Source organism: Pocillopora damicornis, chromosome 4, assembly GCF_964200805.1.
Source record: "Pocillopora damicornis chromosome 4, jaPocDami1.2, whole genome shotgun sequence".
In the NCBI taxonomy this organism is placed as follows: domain Eukaryota; kingdom Metazoa; phylum Cnidaria; class Anthozoa; order Scleractinia; family Pocilloporidae; genus Pocillopora; species Pocillopora damicornis.
The window spans coordinates 17,042,170-17,065,191 of record NC_142673.1 but is presented as its reverse complement, the minus strand read 5'-3'; the positions used below and the strand labels follow the sequence as shown (position 1 = coordinate 17,065,191).

General features: G+C 38.5%; 3 protein-coding genes across 5 annotated transcripts; 2 read left to right on the top strand and 1 right to left on the bottom strand.

Moving 5' to 3' along the window:
- Nucleotides 1-573: 573 nt before the first annotated feature.
- LOC113682608 (large ribosomal subunit protein uL18) lies at nt 574-5,169 on the bottom strand. Its single transcript, XM_027199768.2, has 8 exons — nt 5,094-5,169; nt 4,861-4,930; nt 4,622-4,737; nt 3,474-3,608; nt 2,602-2,804; nt 1,433-1,610; nt 889-977; nt 574-726 (listed from the first exon to the last, which is right to left on the bottom strand). The coding sequence occupies exons 1-8, from the start codon at nt 5,094-5,096 to the stop codon at nt 612-614; spliced, it is 909 nt and encodes a 302-aa protein (XP_027055569.2). The 5' UTR covers nt 5,097-5,169; the 3' UTR covers nt 574-611.
- A 291-nt stretch (nt 5,170-5,460) lies between these two features.
- LOC113682606 (caspase-8) lies at nt 5,461-12,626 on the top strand. Its single transcript, XM_089205211.1, has 4 exons — nt 5,461-5,949; nt 6,754-6,912; nt 9,075-9,902; nt 10,248-12,626. Exons 1-4 carry the CDS (start codon nt 5,553-5,555, stop codon nt 10,457-10,459), a joined length of 1,596 nt encoding a protein of 531 aa, XP_089061337.1. The 5' UTR covers nt 5,461-5,552; the 3' UTR covers nt 10,460-12,626.
- A 1,395-nt stretch (nt 12,627-14,021) lies between these two features.
- Nucleotides 14,022-20,052, top strand: LOC149047037 (uncharacterized). Of its 3 annotated transcripts, XM_089205205.1 has the most exons (6): nt 14,131-14,346; nt 16,405-16,577; nt 16,712-16,898; nt 17,395-17,559; nt 18,011-18,767; nt 19,647-20,052. In XM_089205205.1, exons 3-6 carry the CDS (start codon nt 16,733-16,735, stop codon nt 19,915-19,917), a joined length of 1,359 nt encoding a protein of 452 aa, XP_089061331.1. In that variant the 5' UTR covers nt 14,131-14,346; nt 16,405-16,577; nt 16,712-16,732; the 3' UTR covers nt 19,918-20,052. The 3 variants fall into 3 exon arrangements, with proteins under 3 accessions (XP_089061329.1, XP_089061332.1, XP_089061331.1); XM_089205203.1 differs by lacking the exon at nt 16,405-16,577 and having other exon boundaries at nt 14,022-14,346; XM_089205206.1 differs by lacking the exon at nt 16,405-16,577 and having other exon boundaries at nt 14,084-14,346; nt 18,011-18,795.
- Nucleotides 20,053-23,022: the final 2,970 nt, after the last annotated feature.

Below are 23,022 nucleotides of genomic sequence, written 5' to 3'. Positions count from 1 at the left end.
TGACTCTGCGCCTTTGCATGCGAGGTTGGTAAAATTAAAGAAATGACTGTTTAATTTTGTTTGTCGCCATTTTTTCCCTCAACGTTATTGTGGTTGTTTTTCTCCCTTTCCTTTTTTCCAAAGCCCATTCCTACTCGAAATCATTTTCCCTTTAGTAAACGTGTTGCTCGGCGGCTGAGAGTCAATAACACTAAAGATAAATTGGTATATAGTCTGAGATGCAAGGTTTGAATCTTCAGGGAGAACTCTTGTGGTGATTTTCTTAGTCTCAGGCTAGAGAAAGAAGTCTAGGAAATAGGAAGGGGTTTGTTTCACTACAGTGTAACACCATTCCCATAGTTACCTGTTGAAACATGATAACTTTCGTGCAACAGATTTTTGCAGGTCTGATACCTTGTATTTGGTATTAGACAGTATTGGAATGGTGATAGTCATAAAACAAAGCAAAAAGACACCATGCACATGAGGTACCATAAGACACAAAGAGAAGAGTAATGGAAAACGCACTAACAAATGCATAAAGGAAAGGGAATTTAAAAGTAAACACATAGAACAGTGACCACGACAAAAAAATTCTGCTCTTCAAAGGGAATTTATTTCAACTGACAAGCTCACTCGTCATCCTCTTCCTCATCTTCACCATCACCCTGCTGCTTCAGGAAGTAAGCTTTCTTCTGTGCAACACGAGCCTTGCGCTGTTGGAGGGACATCTTCTTGCGGTTATACCTGGGAAAAAAATGCATGTTCAAAAATTGCTTGACACTGCAACAATCATAACCCATGTCCACAGTCACAGAACCAAATAGGTTCAAAGCAACACCAGATTTTAATACCACCATGGTGACTGACCAACCAATCCATGAACAGAATCAGTTTGATAGAGCTCACCTCTTGGGTGTGACTTCCTTCTTCTGTGAAGGCTTGGCCACAGGATCCTCACGAATGGCAGCATGGGCTTTCTTGTAGAGCTCCTCAATCTGTGAATACCATGGAATCAAGACTGTTTGTAGTTCATGAAGAATTTGAAGAACTGGAAAGTTTGCGTGGTTTTTGGATAAGACTGCTCAAATCCAAGGGACTTGACTATCACCATTAAAATAAGATTGTTTATGCTATTACAGTGCCACCAAATTGGTTGCCACAGCCTTAAAAAAAAATTTTGATCCCTGCACAGCACTATATTTGCAGCATAAGTTGCCCATTGGGGAACTGTGGTTGGTGGCCATGTAACAAGTACTATTGTTTCTACAGCTGAGTTTTAATGAGGTAAACATTTTCTTTTGCCTTTACCATTTTCTTCTTGGCTGCCCTTAAGACGCTGCACCAATCTCCAAAAATGCATGTCAACTATACTGCTTACTAGAAACACTAAGATCATTTTGGTCAACCAAAAAAACATTCATCAAACATAAAATTACATGTAAGTCCTAACCTGATCTGGTTCAATGCCATTCTTAATGTACTGAGAGAACTGTTTCTTGTAAGCCTCTTCATCTTGTTCTTTCAACTCTGTCATGAAATTTGCTACATGCTGACCAAAGATGTGATTACGATGGATCTCGGCATTGAATTCTTTGGACTCGCAATCATAACCTGGGAAACGCTTCATGCTGTGGAAAACAACAATACAGAAATAATTGCATTTGTCATTAAAACGCTAGGTGAAAGTGATTTAAGTAGTGGGCACCATTGCTGAACAACAAATTGAAATCACTGGGAGTATTAACTGCAAAACTTGGGAATAAATTACATGACAGCAATGGGTCACATGTAACCTTGAACTGATTCCCTTTCCATGTCCTTCCTGTTGCAAAATGTACTATACTTAGGTGGAAAATAAAGGAAGTAAGCAATTCCTGAAGACAAAGAGCATTCTTCATATTCAATCACCACTTCAGTAGGGCAAAGTTCATAAAATCAGCATGGTAGATTCCAGACAAATACTCAAGCAATTATATGCAAGACCCAACGTAAATTCCTGATAGATACTTTCATTACCCACCACCTTTGTGCTTGACAGTGTGTGAAGGAGGCAAGGAGAATTTCAACCTTTCACTCTCATAGCACAGAGACAATTCTGCGCTTTGTCTGTGATACATTTCTTTTAATTCTATCCCAGAGAATTCAGTGTTTAATCAAACAATAAAGCATACTTAAGATTTTTTCCTTCTCCTCATCATCCTCCTGGTTGAAAAGGTATTGATTTGGTAAAGAGAAAGTCTTTGGTTTGTCCTGGGAGTTTAAAGGTTAACCTTTGACTCCCTTGAGTGATGAAGACAGAATTTCTCTTTACAATACAACATCAATACAACATCAGGCAGATGAGTGATGAGAATAGAGAGAATATCAATGAGTGGATTATTACTTGATCCAGTACTAAATTCTCTGAACTAACATCATAAGCATTAAATGGCATATAGTAAGGAGAGTCACAAGTCAGATCTAATAGTGAAAGGGTTGAGTACAGATCAATCTTGGCATGAAAGGATTCAGTTGTCATAGTTTCAAATCAAAATGACAATGTTTGATTCAAGTTCTGCAATCATTGGAATATTTTTTATTTCACTGGAGGTTTCACATCTAAACAGTATTCTGCCTTACCTATGAGGAATATCAAGGCCCCCGTCTACTGCTCCTTTCAAAGCACCAAACACCCTTGCTCCAGTAGTGGTTCTTGCCAATCCAACGTCCAGGAAAGCCCTAAAAGCACCTGGGGATCCATCAACACTTTCCACATTGTACTCCTCCCCGTTGACTTCATCTGTTCCTGTGTAGATCTCGTGCAGCTTCAGTTTGGTGAGCAGCTGTCACAGGAAGCACAGAAAATAAGGTAGGTAAACAACTGCTAATCAAAATTAGCAAATTGAATAACATGCAATTTCTTCAGATCTTGACAACAACAATTTACTGTAGCTGAAAATTCTGAAGAACTAAAACTTTCTTGCCCTTGTTAGCTGAAGCAATACTCTTAAAAGTCAAGATTATGATGGGTTACCAAATAAACCTTGACATTAAATCTAACCAAAAGGCAGTTACAGGCCTTGAAAAGTTGCAGTAGACTGCCTGCAATTTGTTTTGAATGAAACCCATAAAGATGCAATAAACATGATTGAATAGAAACTTAAAGTATGACTTTGGCGGAGGGTAAGAAAGGATGATATTTATGTACAGTATAAGGTGAACTCCTGCCAAAGCAGAGAACCTCAACTTTGAAGAGACTGATTGAGTTACATGTAAGTGTTGGAAATTTGGTTTACAAACCCCTTTGAGCTTTCATGGGTATAGTTTTTATTTGAATTGTTCCTTTTTAGCTGTGAAAATGGATCCCACAACATATCATCCCAACTTTATTGACTGGAATACACAAACTGATTACCAAAAGAAGAAAGACAGGGAAAAATGAAAACAAAAATTAAATAAGTAATAAGGTAATGTATATCGATTGATTAATTGTGTGGAGCAAAAGAACTTACACGACGTGCTAGCAAAAGACCAGTACAATAAGCTGCAGCATAATTGGTCAACCCGACCTTGATGCCATAACGAGGAAGCTCGTGTGCATAAGCAGCACTAACGATAACATCCCCTTCGAGTTTGGCATACGCTATCTGCAATATAATGAGTTACAGTAAGTAAAACTAGGCTGATTACAAATAATATTTATATTTTTTTAATGTTGAAATCTTAGACAAAACAATGTTTTCAGATACAGTTATTAAAGAGGAAAACACAGAATAGATTAACACAACTTTGGGAAAAGTTGCACAACTCAAATCAAGCACTCAACAAAAATGGAAACTGATGTACTTTCCTACTATAACTAGTGTACAACAACACTTACAGCAATCCAAAATATTCACATAATAGTATCAGATACTTGAACCCATGCATTCACACTTAAATAAGTTGTACAGTTATTAAGGAACATGAAATCTGATGACATCAACTTTTATTAAGCCATATTATTCCAGTAGAATTCTAGACACCCATCTCAATAATTATATTTATAATTAAGTATTAATCTTGTGTAAAACAATAACTGGAGGTTATTTCCTAGTTTCTGTAGAATGAGGTGGCTGGGAGTAAAACTCTTTCCCCTGGATGGGACTAAAGTCCTTTGCAAGAGTTACTACTCAGCATTTCATCACACTTCCTAAAATTTTGCTAGTACGCATGTAACCCCTATTCGCCCAAGAACACAACAGGATGACCCTGCAAGATCTTGAACCCAGACCTCTGAACTCAGAGTCCAGTTCACTAGCCATTAGTTGGCCACATCTGCCTCTTAAATCTTGTTCAATTTGCACAGATCCAGTACCTCAGTTTTCCTCAAAATTTAACCCTCTTCTTCTTCTTCTTTGTTAGACTGATGAGTAAATCTTCCCTCCTCACAATTTCATAGAACTATTAGCCAAACAGGCCACGACAGTCAAAACAGACATCAGCTGGGAAACGATTTCTTGAACTCATCCAAATTCTTAATCAAATTAACACATAATCGTGCCGCAGCTAAATAGGAGAATTATTTACTAGATCATAAGAACTTTAAGATTCCACGTGTTTTTACAAATATGGGGAAAACTAAGATTTACATACGATGCTCTACAAGTTTAGTACCTACCTGGCATGTGATGTCCTTATTTGTGAAACGAACGACAAATCGGTACTTAGGCGTGTTATACTTGTTCTTATCCTGGGTCACCAGACGTTTACGGGCATAATAATCGGTTTTACCCTCTGTTATAAGAACAAAACACAGCCATGTAACGGTGAGTTCCTGTAGCATGGGAAGATTTGACTTAAAAAGGCTACAGCGACTTCAAGGAAAGTTTGTTGTCATGTACTTTAGGTAAAACTGACCTCGTCGTCTCTTGAATTTGACCTGGAAACGCTTGAAGTACGCTTTGTTCTTGATTACTTTGACAAATCCCTATTTGGAAAATTACAACGTTCCAAGATGAGAGTCACACTTTCGTAAAAGCCATCTCGAGATATCTCTGCCATCGCATCATCCCACATGCAGAAAGTGTCACCAAAGACAAAAAATGTCATCAAATGAATCAAAAATAATGTTCTTTTTATTCAAATCTTACCATTTCTAGGATTAAATAAGGAAAACCAAGGACACCTCAGGTAGCTTCGGCTAGAGGCTGACAGAAAAACAAAGAGGAAGCTTACATGGTGGCGCGCGTTGTTTGTAGGGATTGAAAGCTTCATGATGTCATACCGGAAGTAAATGTAGCAGCATGCTTTTTAAAAAACCAGCTTTGAAATAATATGGCTAAAAATGATTGTTTACTTAGTAATTACGCATACTAGAATCATACTTCAAAGAAATTTGAAATCCGCGAAACTTGTTCGTAGCCGTTTCTGCCAAAGGTGAAATACAGTATTAGATGGATTTACTGTGGTTTCATAATGACGTCATCATCGGGACTTTCCCTTAACCCAGTCTCCCTCATACTTCGGAAAGGTCAAAATGGCCTCTGTTATGGGAGAGACGATGTTTGAATGTTAGCAGTAATTTCGAAACATATCTGCTCCTGAACGAGATGAATAGCTTCTCGGAGACTAACCGTATCCTGTATAAGATTTCTAACGAGATGAGAGATCGGGATCTTCAAAATATAAAACACTTGTGCCACGGACGGATACCTTTGGGCGACCTCGAAAAATCGAAGAGTCCAAGCATCTTGTTCCAGTTCATGCTTCAGAGACGAATGATAAGTCCGGGTAATTTGAGTCATTTAGAGCGCTTGTTGACTCAGATTGGTAGAGCAGATCTAGCTGGTAAGATTCAAACGAATGGTAACGACACCACGATGGAAACAGAGAGCGCCGTGTCTAGCAATCCAATCGACAAGAGTTATAGAGCTTTCCTGATGAAACTTAGTGATGAATTAACGAGAGATAACGTCGACTCGTTGAAGTTTGTTGCTGATTTACCGGGTAATTAACTTGGTTTTATATTTCGTTTCATCAAGCTGTCGAAAAAAGTAGCAAACCGAAACGGATAATCAAGAATCCTGGGAGCTACCATATTAAAATGACTGGAAGTCGGTAGCTATATATATCCTTAGCGCCTAGAGTTTTCTGAGTAGAACCTCATGTATCATTTAAGTACCTTTTAATTAATGTTTAAACTACTATCAAGCGAAACTTAGAAGAAGAAGAAGAAGTGAAATTCATTTTTAAGTGTCTGTACTGTGAGGGAATGCAACTGAATCTGAAATTAAGGCCTTATACCCACAGATCAATAGTCTGCTATGTGCTACGAAGTTTCTTTCCCCAAATATTACCCTAGTCGTTTTTATGGGAGTTTCCTCAGCAGTTAAACCATGGGAAGTCTCTGTGATAAGGACACAGGGAAAGCCCTCTCCTTAAGAAGAGCCCTTGAGTGTAAAAGTAGGTCACACCCACTTTTTGGGTATATAATACTCTCTGTATTGCCCTCTTTCATGATGACCATTGGCTCTAAGTGACCACTCTTCCAAAATACCTAAACTCTTTGTTTATAACTAATTGTGCTTAGAATTTCTCTTTTGAGTACTTCTCTTTGAGCAATGTGGGATTAATTATGTCATATTTTGTCATTTTATTTGATCTGTCCTCTTTACAGGTAATAATTAGTTATAAAAAGCAGCAAAATCTTGAAATGACCATAAATTTTAATCTTTGCAAGTGAAAAAAGATTCATCTGTATTACACTCCTAGGGTAATAGGAATTCAGGACCTTTGTGTTATTTATTTCAGATGGCATTGATGAAAATGTGCAGAATGGAAAAGACCTCTTCAAGTATATGATTCAATGTGGCAGTATTGGACCTTGTAATTTGGACCACCTTGCTGACATGCTCCAGGAAATACATCGCAGAGACTTAGCAGAGAGAGTCAGAAAATTCCAATCAGATGGTATGCTCCTTTTGTTTTTGAGTTTATATTCTTGCCTTACATTGAAACCTGGTGCAGGCAAATACTAATACATACACTGTAAGTAGTAGCCCAACAATTCAATGATTAACCCTTTAACTCCCATGAGTGACCAAGACAGAATTTCTCCTTACAATATTAATACAATATCAATCAGATAAGTGATGAGAATAAAGAAAAATGTCAATTTGGGGATAATTAGTCGATTCAATACGCAATTCTCTGAACTGACATTATAAGTTAGCCATAGTTAATAGTAAGGAGAATTACAAATTTGGTCTGGGAGTTAAAGGGTTAACTCTTTATACCCTAACACCATTCTTCATATTCTCTATACTGTTCTCTATACATTTCCTAAGGTGCTGGCAAGAAGAATTTGTTTAACCCTTTAACTCCCAAAAGTGACTAACTTGCAACTTCCCCCTATAATTTCCACGCTATTTTTAGCAAATGGTTATTCAGAATACTCAAACTTATCAGATAGAAGTTTTATCTTGATCTTTCACCAAATTCTCACAACCAATTTACAAGGAATTGTGTAGCAGCTAGAGGGGAGAATTAACAATCAGATCCCAAGAGTGAAAAGGGTTAACAGTCAAGAGCTTTGTCTGTTGGTGATCATTTCCTTTATCCCTGTGACCTTAATATTTGATTCAGAGGTCATATTGTAAGGAGATGCTAATCACTCTCAAGTGCTAAAGGGTCACATTTGGGATTCCAAAAAGCAAACCTTCAGAAAGTTGTCTTCAAATTAGCTTAAAATCTGTTAATGGATGGTGCCATTTTGAGTCTGGCTGAGTGCCAAAGAGACTGAAAACTCTTGGTTTTCCTTTTCCTTCTTTAGGCAATCCTTCAATACAGGTCAGAGACAGGTCACAGAAAACCTTCATACATTTATCATGTTTCAGGCAAAAAAATGCATATTAAGCATGTCTTGAGTGTGGTTTTGCTTTTGTTATTTAATGCAGTCAGCTTGCTTTGTTCTGCATTCTTTCAGAAAACAAAAGTTTCCTGTTCAAAAATGCTTGGACTGAAGCATTAAATCTTAACATCTAAAGGACACAGTGGCTGTGGCTTCAATGAAGCATTGAAATGATTCCACTAGTATTTCATAAAATATGTTTGCAAAATTTTTAAGATGTCAATAATAAACTTGATGCACTTTTTTACTCTGGATTATTTAAGATTCCAGCCTGAGATTGTGACAACTTTGTTCAAGGGATCTAAAATTGCTGTAGATGCTGCTCCATCAAGAAGTTAAACTGACTTGCACTTGTACCTCTTTCTTTCTTTCATTTGTCACTAACTGAAAATATTTCTCCATTTTCTTCTAAATAATATAAACAACACACCAACATAATGTCATCAACATTGGAATCCCTCTATTATTTTAAAAATCCTAATGCACCATTCAAAGTTAAACAAAGAGTAAAACGAAAGGCTACCTCATACGTACTAATGAGCTTCTTTGGCGCACATTTTTGAAGCATGTTTCGGAAAGTTGCACACATGTGCACACTTTTTTTAACACGCTTTTAGCAGGCATTTTGGGCTAATTACCTATTAGCTGTAGTGTGGCTCTTTGCATGGTGAGTTGACTATTGGGACATCATGGATGTGAGGCCATGCCCTACCTAAGGATAGCAAGTTGACATCACGACCCTCACCAGAGTCAGACCTGGTGCTTGGTTCTTACTGCAATGGCTGTGATTTCTCTGGCATATTTAAAAAATTGAAAAAATCATCATATCCCAATTTTCTGCTTATTCTTGACAGTGACTTTTCTACATTTAAGACAAATGTGTTAGACTTACAAAGGGTGATACGGAATTAAAGGTTTAACCCTTTAACCTCTGAGAGTGACTGGCATCTAATTTCTCCTCACCATATCACTCCTGAATCAAACGTTAAGGTCAGGAGAATAAAGGAACTGATCACCTATGAAAAAAGCTCTTGATTTTTTAACAAATTCTCCTTGTCAGCACCTTATGAAATGTTTGGAGAACAGTAAAGAGGATATGCACACTGATGTTAGGATGTAAAGAGTTAAGAATATACCAGAAGTGTCAGAAAATTATTTTGCTGATTTTCTTGTTGATTGTGTGTTTTTTGGATAACTTGTGTGTTTTATCTTTTTAATGTAGGAGGTGTAAGTTCCAGTGTGGCCAAAATTGACCGGCCAGCTCAATCACCAATCAATGACCAAAGCCCATTTGCATCAACTCAAGCCCCACCACTCAGACCTTTAGTTACTGGGAAGCAGCCAATAGTGCACCAGATGGGTGAGCCAAGACCCCTAAGTGCACCTTTACTTTCTCCTGCACATTTCATGGGTGGGCGGGATGGAGGTCCAGACAGCATTGAACCTCGATTCCCTGTCCAGGCACTGGCTAATCCAGCAGAAATCGTTGCTCCCATGCGGCAACTAGGGGTTGACGAGGAAGATGCAATGCCTTCCTATCCCATGAGAAACCGGCCACGTGGTATTGCACTGATTATAAGTAATGAACACTTCCAGGGAAACCCTGATTTGAGAGACCGCCAAGGAAATCAAAAGGATGTGGATCAGCTCCGTGAACTATGGGAATTCTTGCATTTTGAAGTAATTGTCAGAGCAGAGCTGCAGTCACATGAAATGTATGATTGTATAAGAGGGATCTCAACGATGGATCACTCAAACTTTGACTGCTTTGTTTGCTGCTTGCTTAGCCATGGAGCCAATGGAGCGATCTATGGCACAAATAGTGAATTGCTGGAGATAAATACCATTACATCCATGTTCAAAGGCGTGGCCTGCCCATCACTTGCTAACAAACCCAAATTGTTCTTCATCCAAGCTTGCAGGGGGGAAGCGTTTGATCGAGGAGCTTGGATTGAAGCTGATGCAGTAGAAAGCAATCCTGAAGATGCCATGAGGAATAATGCAGAGCCAAATGAAAGCCATTTTCTCTTGGGTTATGCCACCCCTCCAGGTAAATTCTCATTGAAATCATGGTAAAAGGTGAATTTCAGTCAGAAATTGCGGTTATTCTACGTCTGTTTGTTGTATGTCATGAATATTTCTCAGAGAATTCACTCACTGACTCACAGGTTTCGTGGTGTGAAAGGTTTCTCCTCTTGTCACAAGCATTACAATGAACACTTTTTGCTAATGTTTTTAAGTAATATTTTTAAATGTAGAATCTTATTTGCCATAAGAGAAAAGGAAAGAGGAGTGACAGACTATTAAATGAATAATTTTATAGTTTATTGATTTTCATTTGCTCAATAAATGTACATGTAATTATTTCTTTTGACTTTGAATTCATTCTCAACAGGTTATGTCAGCTGGAGAAGTCAAATCCATGGCTCCTGGTATGTTTCCAAGCTTTGTGAAGTGTTCCGAAAGTATTGTGAGAGATATGATGTGACGACCATGATGGTGAAGGTTAATGATGAAGTGTCAGATGCATTTACCAAAAGGGGTTACAAACAGTGTCCAGCTCCTGTTGTCACACTCAGGAAGAGAATCTACTTAAACAAAAACTGATTGGTAAAGTCTTTGCTCAAAAGTTACCTCTTAAACCCTTTCATTCAATGAGTGATGAGGAGAGAATTTCTCCTTACAATATCAAAACAATTTCAAATAGACTAGTGATGAGAATAAAGAAAAATATTAGCTAAGGTAATATTAGTTGGTCCAATACCGAATTCTCCAAACTGAGATCTTAAAAATTGTATGGCCGTGTGTAAGGAGAATTACTAATGAGATCTCAGGGGTGAAAGGGTTAAGTTAGTAAGGAAAGGAGGTAGAAACTGCTTGTCAAATGCAGTATTTTCTGTGCCTTTAGTCAGTAAACAAGTCCCATGTCCATTTTCAGGCAATTATTGGTAGTATTCCATGGTAACTTGAGTTAGGTGGTACAAGCGTGATTGTGCCTTTCACCTTGCTTTGTTGTGTTAGTTATTCGTTTCTTCTTTTTTCTCTTTTCACCTGCATTTAAAAGTTGACTGGGCACCCTAATATCAGAATGAAATTCTCAAAGACACTTCCTACGGTACTTACAGGGGTAATTAGTCTAACTGGAGTTTGCATCATTTCCTTCATTCTCGTGACCTTCATGTTGGGAGAAATTAGATGCTCGTCACTCTTAGGGGTTATAAGGTTAAGTATAGTGTGATTGCCTTGTTTTTCTTCCCAAACATTTCTCCATTTTCACTAACACTGTGAAGACAGTAGACCTATAACAGCTTAGAACGTAACTTAAGTGCGTTCAAGGGTTGACTAGATCTTCTACACTGGTCAGCGGTATGGAATGTTAACTTAAAAATTATAAACTTTGATATGAATGTTATGGTGTTCAATGCGTGCAACGAAACAAACCCGAATTTTTTTTGCTTGGTTTAATTTATTGTGTCATGTGAAAGAGAATACATCATGAGAGTAAAAACCGAAATTGGAAGTACAACATGAACGTTATCACTTCTCAGCGGTGATGGAAGGTGGTGCAAGTTGTTGTTGTTCCCGTCTGTATTGTAATGAATCTTTTTTTATGAATCACGAAAACACGGGAACACAAATTTAGTGCAACTTAATATTACTTACATCTGACACTCAGTTGTTTAAATTTCTATAATTTAAAGATTTCAGATTTGGCAAGTGTTATTTATCGGATAGATTAAGTGTCAGCAAAGGGCTGAATTTTGCTCCAACTGAGGAGAGTGAAACAAGGGTTAGCCGGTTACCTTGTACAGCATATGTGCTTTACATAAAGAAACTTGCGGAGGTTTTCGTAAGAACTAAGATTTATAAACCCAGCACTTGCAACGAAGCGTTAGAAAGTTATTTCGTAGTGAATATAGTAAATAAAAAATTGCATGACCTGCTTGCTATTTTGTGATGTATGGTAATTCTTAATTTTTTAGAATGCTTTCCAAAGTGTTTTCGCTAACGACTTAAGCCCATAATGGTCACAAGATTGTTCGCATTCATGCAATTTCCTTATCTTTTTTACCAGTAAGAATCATATTATTGTCATAGGACGACGTTCGGCCAGACTCTAATGATTGGAGTTCCTTTTATGTAAACGTCGACAACTACCATTTGTTAATCGTAACTAGTACAAACCACACAGGTGAATAGTGCTTTTCGCGCGCGCTGATTGGCTATTGCGGAAGTGAATGACAAGTACCATTCATTTCCCAGCAGTCGGAGCAGCCGACGAGACAAAATCGCGCGTCAAGAGTTTAACTTCCGACCATTCCTTGGTATATTGAACCAAATAAACAATTGTTTTGGTATGTGTATATTACATATTTAAACATTTATTCACCCCAGTGTCGGTGGTGTACTTTCACCTCGCCGCTTCGTGGCTTGGTAAATATCCACCATTATTCACCTCCACTTTGGCGAATATTTGTTAAGTATTGTTTTAGAGTGTATCGTAAGTATTAAGTATTGTTGGAGATCCTTTGAAAATTAAAGAAGTACACGTTAGGAAAGGATCTTAATGCGATGTAGGAAATATAAGCATTAAGTAAAATATTTTCATTTTGAAGTTTTCAGCGTGGAGAACAAAACTTTTCAAACATGCACGCTCGTGAAACTAAGAAAAGTAGCTTTTAGAAAAATGGAGCGGACAGGACGTCGGTAGAAAATTACTTTTCTCCGTTTGCTTCGATGTAGTAAGAAGTCGAATAAAATCTTTTTATAACCAGAAGTGGTTTTTTATTAACCCTTTACACCTTACCATCAGAATTCATATTCTCCATTCTGTTCTCTGTACTTTTACTAAGGTGCTGACATGAAGAATTTGTTTAACAATCAAGAGTTTCTTTAGTTAGTGATCATTTACTATATTCTCATGACGTTAATGTGTGATTCAGTGGTGATATTGTAATGAGAAATTAGATGCTAGTCACTCCTAGGCTAGGTGTACCTTTCTCTTTTCACTTACGAAACACTCATCGTTAAGTACAAAAGGACTATGAAAGCCTGTTTGACGGAAATCTGACGCGGATCCCATGCGCCTGCATAAAACTTTTCATTTCATTCCTGGACGCTCAAAAATTAGAACTAGCTTCGTCATCAAAGAAGACAACACATCGCTGTTGAAGTGATGTGTTTCAGTGACACACTTCTTGTAAAAACCACCGAGAAATTTTCAAGCAGCGTTCGGCGAAATTGACATGGCCACGGCTGTTTCAAAACGCGAAATATCAGAGCACGTTCGCAAAATGGATGCCTTAATCAGTTTGCATGATTGAGTAATCAGGTAAAGAGAGTTTGATCAATTAGTTAATTACTCAATCTGTTGTCACTAGTGCAGCTGCGTGTATAAGGAGTCACAATGAATGTCATCGATGAAGAGATCTATTCAAAAACATAAGGATTCGTGTATATTTAGAAACAATAAATTATTACATGACAAAAGCTTCCTTTGTAATGCTGTTCTCTCTGGCTATCAAAGGAAAATAACAAAACGTGATGACAGCAGTTCAAACGTTGCAAACGACAATCGATCTTTAACTATATGGCGCCAGGCTATATATTATCCCCTCTAAATGTGCATGCGCGAGACGTGACTTTTGATAACCAAACACCGTGACATCAGACAGGGACAGAAATCGTGACGTTACTAGACCCAAATTCAAACCAAGATTAGTTCAATGACGTCACATTTCGTGACATTTTTTGCAAGTCTTAACTAATGTCATGGTGCGTGGTTGGCAATGATAGCCGGCAGTCACCAACACCCTAATCGAAAAAAATACTTCTCGGAACGTTTTCATTTTCAAATCACGTTTCAAGATGATAACTTTTACGAGAGAGTTCAAGAGATGGAAAAAAGGGAGAAAAGTCATTTTAAGGACGATTGCGACGATCTATTTAGAATTTCGTGAAAAATTATTTTAAATCACATTGACGTCAGTTAACCGCTATATTTGCATTTCCTTCTGTTGAAATAAATCCTATTGTAACAAAGCTAGCGAATTTGTCTAATGAAATTCAATTGCGTGAGCGTGCTTCATATTCCTATAATGCACGCTCATGACGTCAGGAAACAAATCCCTCGAGAAAAATAATTTTCCATCGGGTTGAAAATATTATAAAACAATTGCTTCATACGTTAGCGTGCGTTCATCGAGATATGAAGCGCGCGGGAAGTCAGGAGAGCACGAAAGATACATAACAGTTGCTAGAGGCTACGCCTCGAGCAACGCCTCGAGCAACTCTAGCTTCTTCAGTGCTCTCCAAACTTCCTAAGTAGCGCACGCGGCTGAGAAAGGTTCGTAAAATCATTCGCACGGAAAACTTGTACTTTGTCATTAAAAAGTCCGTGAACAAGTGGTATCCTCACAGATCACTGAATTGGTCAATGATAAACCCTACTTTCCAGAACGTCTTAATCCTTGATTGCGGTCAACTGTAGCGCGGTAGGTAATTTTATTTTCAATCGTGATTGCAATAACTCTCAAAGGCGGGTATGAAATTTCTAATTACATAAGCGAAGTGCCACAAAAGATCTGAAGCCCAAACGCCATCGTCATTATCTGGCTTTTAGAGTAATTCATTCCCCTACACCGTATTTTCCATTTTTGACAATAAAATGATCTCTTACCGACAGAGATCATCAGTTTTAAGTTCGGCGAAGTTAGGTTTCAGTTTGTTTAGCTCGCTGGACAAACTTTCAAGAGCCAATATACGAAGTTTAACATAGGGTAATTAAGTGTTATTGAATAAGTTGAAAACGTAAATTAGCCACCTTAAAGAGTTTAAAGTCAGCGCCAACATGGCGACCGCAACTTTTAAGCTCTCTATATTTTATCTAATATCTTACCATTTAGTCACACATCTGCTATTTAATGGCTCTCAAATTATTTCTAATGGGGCCCTAGACTTTGCTAGCGAAACTGGTGTCTCCATGAAGCGAGTTATTCCAAGCAAGTTGCTCGTTTCGGTTTTCTTCGTCGCTAGCTTTCATTATAAGATCTACTCTAGCAAGCCGAGGTCCAAAAGATGCTGTTTTAAATGGCTTAGGTACTACTTCTACAAAGAACGGATTTGGATTTCCCTAGGGATTTGACCATCTGCATGGATGTGGAATCTAACCCAGGAGATATAACTCCCAATTCTGAAGAAAGCTGACGGAGAAATCAATCCTGCATAATTTCATCCACAGGCGGTTATGCAAATTTCCAAAACGCAGAACCCATTGTTTATTCTTCCTAATATCTATTCTCCTTGAAGTCATGTACATCAGTACTGTCCTGGGATGTCAAGAACAGCCTCTCTGACTTGGGAATGGCGAGGCGTAAACGTGGGGTTTGAGCTGGAAATCAAATTAAAGAGCGACATTATAATCTTAATTGCGAATCTACGATCCCTCAGCAATAAGGTCGATGACCTGCAATATGTCGCATAATGTAACAATCCCGGCGCTGTTTGTGTCTGAGAGTCATGGCTGTCGCCGCAAATTCCAGACTCTGCTTAGGCTATGCCGGGGTATAACCTTCTTAGGAACGATCGTACGTCTGCGCCTGGTGGAGGGGTCTGTATTTATTTGAGACAAACCTTACCATGCACTCGATTATTTCAGTGTGAGCAGCAGGATGTGGAATCTTTGTGGCTCTCTTTGAGGCCTCATAACCTACCTAGATCGATCTCGTCAATAATCCTTTGTGTCGTTTACCATTCAACCGCTAACAATAATAATAATAATAATAATAATAATAATAACTTTATCGAAGTGTCAAACCGTGTAGCCTGGGAGAACCCATACTAATAAGGGGACGCATATTAGTATAAAATACAACACAGAATTATATAAAATACAGCACAAAATTAAAAGACTAAGACGTCTACATTAAAATATGAGTATTAAGGTGAAAAAAAAGGTAAAAATGTCTTGTTGAGCAGAGGATACAACCCTTGCAGCCGGTTTCTATTAACTCAGCCAGATCTTTGCCACGAATGCCCCTTTTAAACTCATTAATTATTTTGGCTGATCTGTCATTCGATGACAGCTTCGCCCATAATTTAGGTCCTAAGTGTCGCAGTGAGTGCCTACCATAAGTTACAGAGTTATATCAAGGAGTGGTATCCATACTAGTTCTGTGCAATGATACAACATGATTATAACCATGTCAAATACTGAAATTGGGCTCCTTCTGCAAAAAATTTGCCTGCCATTGAATGGTCAATTTACCTTTTTACTTTGTTTTAGGTTTATTGCACAGAAGCACCATTCAAGATTTTCTGTGGAAAATTTCATGAAATTATCTCAAATAGTTTTTGAACTACACATGTCGAGCTACTCGGGGTTCTATCAAAATGCACTTTGACAGAAAAATGCATTTAAAAGTTGTAATTGGGTTTGAAAACTCTCTGTTGAATCTCTGAGCAGAGGAAGTGTCTTAAAATGCTCTAGCAGCATGAGTAACACCCTCTGCTTGTTGGTTCTTGTCTTCTTTCTTCTTTCTTTGTCCCCTTAGGACCTTTCTCCTCTTTTTCCTTTCGTCGCTGTGTTTGTATTCAGCACCACAAACACGATCCATGTCAAGGCGCCTACACCCCTCTTCTGTGTATTTTCCTGGGGAAATTTTGAGTGCTTTTAGAAGCAGTACGTAATACGCAATACGTCGTCGGCCCCTTACGGCCCTGCCGGGTAAGAGAATGGAGATCAATTCATTTCAAATTAGGATGGACCGGGAACCTATGGCGTGTATTTTCGAACAAATATCAATCAAAACACTGATTGATTTTTCAAAGCGTCATTATATAAAATTTCTTTTTCGACAGTTGGAACCAACAAACGTAAAGATGTTCAAAGCGAAGCGTGTCTGTGTGATCGGTGCAGGTCCCAGTGGTATGTCAGTTCTGTTTCACTTTAATAAACTGAGAAAACAAGGCAAAGAAATCCCTGAAATTGTGTGCTACGACAAGCAGTCGGACTGGGGAGGTCTCTGGAAATACTCCTGGGAAACTGGTAAGTAGTCCTCAATGCGCTTTTACACACTCTTTTAACAACGTTTAAATGGGTGGACTTTCTGGATATAATTCATGTTTCTCAATACGTCGAACGACACGATACCCAAATTTCAGAGCCCGTACGTGTTTCCATTCCAATGATCTTCTGTTGTCTTTCTGATAAAGGCTGCATTCTTTTAGGAGTGGGAATAAGGCTTAGCTGCCGGGACCAGGAATTTTCTGTAAATTTTTTTCTAAGCGTTTCTTCTAAAACATACAGCATCATTTACAAGCGCATTCAAAAGGGCGAGAAGAAAATGGTAGATTGTGAGGAGAGTGAACCATCTAAACAAAATGGAAAGGCAATGTGACAAAAATCATAACTGTTCTAAATTTTATCATAGATTAGAAAGGCTGCCTTGAGAAACCACTAGGTCTGTATGCATACTGAGGCACAGGGTCCAAGGGGACAATGACTTGAAAGAGAAATAAAAAATACACATCTTTTTTGTCAGGTATCGATCAGTTTGGCGAACCCGTCCATGGAAGTATGTACAAAGGCCTCTGGTCTAATAGTCCGAAGGAAGTTAATGAGTTTCCTGACTACACTTTTGAAGAACATTACAAAAAGCCAATTCCATCTTTTCCACCGAGAGAGGTTCTCTATGATTATCTGAAAGGTGCGTATTTTTCTTATCTCCACGACTTACCTGCTGGTTAGCTCTCCGATCGCGTTTTTTGTTGTTGTTGTTGTTGTGATTGGTTTCCTCAATTTCGTGATGAAAAGAAAACTATAAAGTGATTGTAGACGAGTGACGTATAGCTTGACAAATTGAAAAACACCGGAGCAGTTTTCAATTGCTTGTCGAAATACCAAAACCAGAGTTATCACGAAAGCCAATCAGGTGAAAGGTTTCCTTTATATTCAGCCAGAAACTGGCAATCTGCTAAAGAGCGGGAAAACGCGGGTGTCCAAGTCACGAATGGGTTTGATCTTCGTCTGATTGATGGCACAGAACGAAGTAAAGGCAGAACCAAACTTATCCCGGATTATTTTCGAAACTTGATTGATAATTGCTCCACTAGTACGTAGCTTAACAATGACAGCATTTCTCTTTAATCTTCAATCAGGTCGTTGGACCAAAGGCGATTTTCGCCATTTGATTCATTTCAACCATGTCGTCCGCCAAGTGACCTACAATGATAACACTGACGACTTTTCAGTTGTTGTCAAAAGCCTTGTCGAGGACAAAGACCTTCCTGTTCAGAAGTTTGACTACCTTATCGTGGCGACCGGTCACTTTTCTGTGCCGAGCGTTCCCTCTTTTCCAGGGATTCAAGAGTTTCCTGGCCGCGTGATGCACTCACACGACTTCCGAAATGCCTATCAGTTCCAGGGACAGACGATCCTTATAGTTGGCTCCAGCCATTCCGCTGAGGATATCGCTTTGCAAAACCTCAAATATGGCGCCAAGAAGATCATTTGTTCCTATAAGACCAGACCGATGGGCTTCAAGTGGCCCCCTGAGATCACTGAGAGACCAATGCTAACCAATATCGAAGACAAAACTGTCCACTTCAAGGATGGTACCACTGCCGATGTGGACGCCATCATTTTGTGCACCGGCTACTACTTCCACTTTCCATTCCTTGAAGAGCGCCTCCGACTGAAGACCAGGAATATCTTGTACCCTGCCGGGATGTACAAGAATGTACTGTGGACTGAGGCTGGCAACAACAAGTTTTTCTACATTGGAATGCAAAACCAGGTCTACAGCTTCACCATGTTCGACGCGCAAGCCAAGTGGAGCGTTAATTGTATCACAAGGGAGCTCAAACTTCCTGACAAGGAAGCTATGGAGGAGGATATAGCGAAATGGATCGCAAAGTAATAAGTTATGGATCAATTTTCCCTGGTTTAATGAATGAATTATGTAAAATTCTTTTTTCGGTTTTGCCCCACCTTGATTGCTTTAGAAAACTAGCGTCATCCTTCAAAATAATCAAAGGAAACTAAAAGAAATCGCGACTTGTATTTTAGATTCAAAGCTCATCGCTCACTCGCATTTTCTTGCCATTAACCCTTTAACTCCCATGAGTGACCAAGACAGAATTTCTCCTTACAATATCAATAAAACACCAACCAGATAAGAGATGAGAATTATAGAAAAATATCAATTTGGGGATAATTAGGTGATTCAATACTTAATTCTCTAAACTAACATTATAAGAATTGTATGGTTGACAATAAGGAGACTTGCAAATTTAATCTGATAGTTAAAGGTTTAGGCCAGTTTACGCGATTTTGCTTTGAGTTTTCACTTGCCACTTTTCTCTTTGATACTTTGATTCTAATGTTACAACAACCACAATCAATTAGAATGCGCTCAATAAGCCTTCATCTTCTAACTTTAAAAAATACTTCGTCGCTGTTTAAATTAAATGAAATCCACAACGTGTAGATATTTGGCAATCTTGGATCACAATTTTCTTTCTTTTTAGTTACTGGCTGTAAACTTAAAATAAAAAAATTCATTCGAGCAAGAGTGACACGTAACGGATCAGTTACAGAACATGTCAAGAAAACGTGGTTGAGAGGAAATAAACGTTGCCCACCCTCCCCAAAAAACAAAATATAAAAAGCCCCAATAACAAAAACGTTTGTCCATCTGGGATCCGCCACTCTACCATTCACTCACCACATTTTATTTTCTCCATTTATTTATTCCTTCATTTATCTATTTATTCTCATTTCCCATTATTTCAGAATGGATGAAGTGAAGGACTATCACGGTGCCGTAGACTTTCAGACTGAATATTTAGTCGATATCGCCAAGGATGCAGAGTACGGATATGACCTGGACACCACCCAGCAGTTCTATGACTGGCAACAACACAAACGTGAGAACATCCTCACTTACAGAGATCGAAGCCACGCAAGCAAGTTTACTGGAACCCAGTCCCCAATTCACCACTCTACATTTATGGAAGCCCTTGATGACTCGATGGCGACTTTTCTGAACGCATCTGAGCCCTAGAGTACTACTTGAATGGAAACAAGTTAAGCGACTCTGAAGTGATTCTTGCACTGGTGTGGTTGTTAAAAGTGCCAAGGACTGTAGAATCATAGGGAAAAGATTATGTTGTAGTAAAAACACGTTTCATTCCTAAAACAGTTTTTGTTATCATGAATATACTAAGTTAGTAGATGTGGGTACTGATATCAAATGTTTTGTTTGAATAGCGTGCAAAGTCTTAATCTTTGTCTATATCCTCGTTTTACAGCCACAAAACGGAGACAAAACAACTCTTAAGAATCTGTGTTAATGGATATTTCCCAGTTTCGAGCTTTAAGATTAAGGTTTGAGAAAAGTAGCATTAGATCTCCTACTCTAGCCATTGAGACGTGGAGGTTAACTTTAAGAACGATTTTACGAGTTGAAGCGACTTAAACAGTGTTCAAGAAAGTGCATTAAAACAAACCCAAACCTTTTCAGTTTTCCTCGAAGGGGGGTACGTTCTAAACAATCTGTGGTAATGCGTCGATGGGGGGTGTTGCAGAATAATTTGGTTTTATGACAGGCGGCCTGTAAAATGCCTAATCTCGACGAATCGAATCGAATCGAGCACCATGCCGAAAAGAATAAGATGCAAAAATTATTGCCGATCGGAATGGATCGATCGATTATTGCAATCGGAACCATGTGGTTACTCAATATTTGTCAGGCAAGATACAGTTTCGTAGTACTGCCTCAGCCTTCAGTTTCAATTTTCAGCAGTCATCAACAGTGCCTTTTAAGCAAAGGCAGACAGGACCAGGAATATCAAAGCACCCAGTGACAGAGTGCGATAATAAAGTAGAAATCCGCCCAGTTCAATCACAATTGGCCATTTTTTGTCTCCCCTGCACCAATTTTTAGAAAATATTCATCGGACTGTAATTTCTTACTCTCATTTCCAAATGTAATCAGTTTTGGGTTAGTAACATTTTCCAATCCTGAATTATTTCAGTGACGGTAGAACTTTTAGAATACTAGGTTGTGAAAATGGTAAGAGTAAATGGAAGATAAATTGAATGCGTAATATCCATCTCTACCGCGTTGTTATCACACAGTAGAGGTAGTGTGTGATTTCAAACAAAAATTACGAAAATCCCGGTTTTGGTTAAAACAACCTGCGATTGCTGATTATTAAAGGCATTTACAAAAATTTCAAAATTACGAGACAGAACCATTCGTCCTGTTGCTTAAGTTACAAAATCCTTCGCTATGTCCCTATAAAAACATCTAAACTTTTCTCTCAAACAAATTAAGAGACGATGTATAAGCTCAACCATTTGAATTTTAAACTCAAAACGTGTAACTTCGTGTCAGGCAAGGAAAGTTTCATTATTTGCAACATGTGCATTTCCTGAGTGTGCCGAACAGAGTGCTGGGCTTGAGGCAATATTACTTGACATGTGCGTTTCTGTAAGTGTCGAATACGGTGCAAGACTTGTATTCAGCCTTACTTGAAATATACGTTTCCTGTGTGTGCCGAATATAGTGCGAAACTTGAGGCAATCCTGCTTAACATATGCGTTTCTGTGCGTGCTGAATAGAACGCGAGTGTTGTAGTCAATCTTACTTGACTTGTGCGTTTTGTGCGTCTTTGTGCGTGCCGAATAGAGTACGAGACTAGACGTCAGCCTTAACTAAGATGAGCATTTTGTGTGTGTGCCGAATAGAACACGAAACTTGTAGTCAATCGCACTCGACATGTGCGTTTTCTGTGCGTGCCGAATAGAGTACGAGACTTGAAGTCAATCTTGCTTAAATGTTCGTTTTGTGTGTTTCGAATAGAATACGAGTGTTGCAGTCAATCTCACTCGACATGTACGTTTTTTGTGCGTGTTGAATATAGAGCGAGATCAGTAGTTAGTTCTACTGACTGAAAGGTGTGGTGCGAGTTTTTCCTCAAATACCGAAACCAACTCTTTTGGAAGAGCAACTCTGATAAGCTCGGATATAGGGCAAACCAGGACTCCAAAGAAAGGGTTCTATGTTACTTGGAAAACGAAAAAAGGTGTGGTGTTGATTGCAAATAGGCCCCAAACTTAGGGTTCATTACGTATTGTTAACCTGCGAAGAATTAAGTATGATCATCTTTCATTACGCAACGTTATGTAACTAGCAGCGAAAATATATTCAGTTGTTCATGTTTCTTAGGTTAAATTAAGTTAGTTAGTAGTTGTGTATCTAACGAAAAATTTTTTATATCCTTTTTAAAACGTTGTTCTTTGCTTAAACACAACAAAGGAGCGGTAGGGATATGTGTGCGCCACCTCGAGAGAAATCGAACTTTCGGTTAAACTGATGATTTTCCTTTTACATATATATTTTGGAGGTACTCACCGAGGAAGCGATAAAGTTCCTATTCATGGAACGGGAAAGTTGTGACTATGATATAGTTGTGGGTAAGGTGCAACGAAAGGAAGAGGCGTTTAACAATGAGCTGCTTCCAAAATTAAAACATCCATTTATGGCAGTCAAAAAAGGGAGAGGTAGATTCGAATATCATATTAAATGAATTCGAAGAGATTTGTCGAGGCAACTCCTCGAACAATAAGATATGGTGATGTCCCTTGCCTGGCGATGGGACTTCTGAAGATATGGTCGCGGTGATGCTCGCAATAAAGCAGAAAATTAATATCATGAGATTATTGAGAAGCGCGCATGCACTCTTCTGGCATTCTGATAAGTTATTACTCGTTTTGACAAAAAACGAGCAAGGAATGAAAGCATGCAAAACACTCGTCTGGCATCCTGATAAGTTCGTTTTGACAAAAAATGTGCGAAGAGGATCGCTTGCAAATAACTGACGGGATTCTTAATGTATCTAAACAGCTCAAGACAGTCCCATAAGGGAAAAGATATGAATTGCTGTTGCGTTGAAAAGTCATCAGAATCCCGATATCGCACGGTATTAAACAAAACGAAATCGTTGGCAGGGTTCTTTTAGGTTCGCAAGTAGTTTCTTTATCGGCCATCACATTCTTTGCTATTCAAACATTTCTTAACTTTGGAGAATATTACAACCTTATCTTTTCCTAATATTTGTATTATCTCTCCCTTGGAAGCATATTTCAATTACACTACAAAGCC

Bases quoted from the DNA above. Each gene is read 5' to 3' on its own strand.
- LOC113682608 (XM_027199768.2), bottom strand. The intron at 2,805-3,473 runs GTAAGTTCTTTT...TTCCTGTGACAG, and splicing joins GTCTTTTGCTAGCACGTCGT to CTGCTCACCAAACTGAAGCT. The intron at 1,611-2,601 runs GTAAGGCAGAAT...TGTTTTCCACAG, and splicing joins GGCCTTGATATTCCTCATAG to CATGAAGCGTTTCCCAGGTT.
- LOC113682606 (XM_089205211.1), top strand. From the start codon at position 5,553: ATGAATAGCTTCTCGGAGACTAACCGTATCCTGTATAAGATTTCTAAC. The intron at 5,950-6,753 runs GTAATTAACTTG...TATTTATTTCAG, and splicing joins GTTTGTTGCTGATTTACCGG to ATGGCATTGATGAAAATGTG. The intron at 9,903-10,247 runs GTAAATTCTCAT...CATTCTCAACAG, and splicing joins GGGTTATGCCACCCCTCCAG to GTTATGTCAGCTGGAGAAGT.
- LOC149047037 (XM_089205203.1), top strand. From the start codon at position 16,733: ATGTTCAAAGCGAAGCGTGTCTGTGTGATCGGTGCAGGTCCCAGTGGT. The intron at 16,899-17,394 runs GTAAGTAGTCCT...CTTTTTTGTCAG, and splicing joins GAAATACTCCTGGGAAACTG to GTATCGATCAGTTTGGCGAA. The intron at 18,768-19,646 runs GTAATAAGTTAT...CCATTATTTCAG, and splicing joins ATAGCGAAATGGATCGCAAA to AATGGATGAAGTGAAGGACT.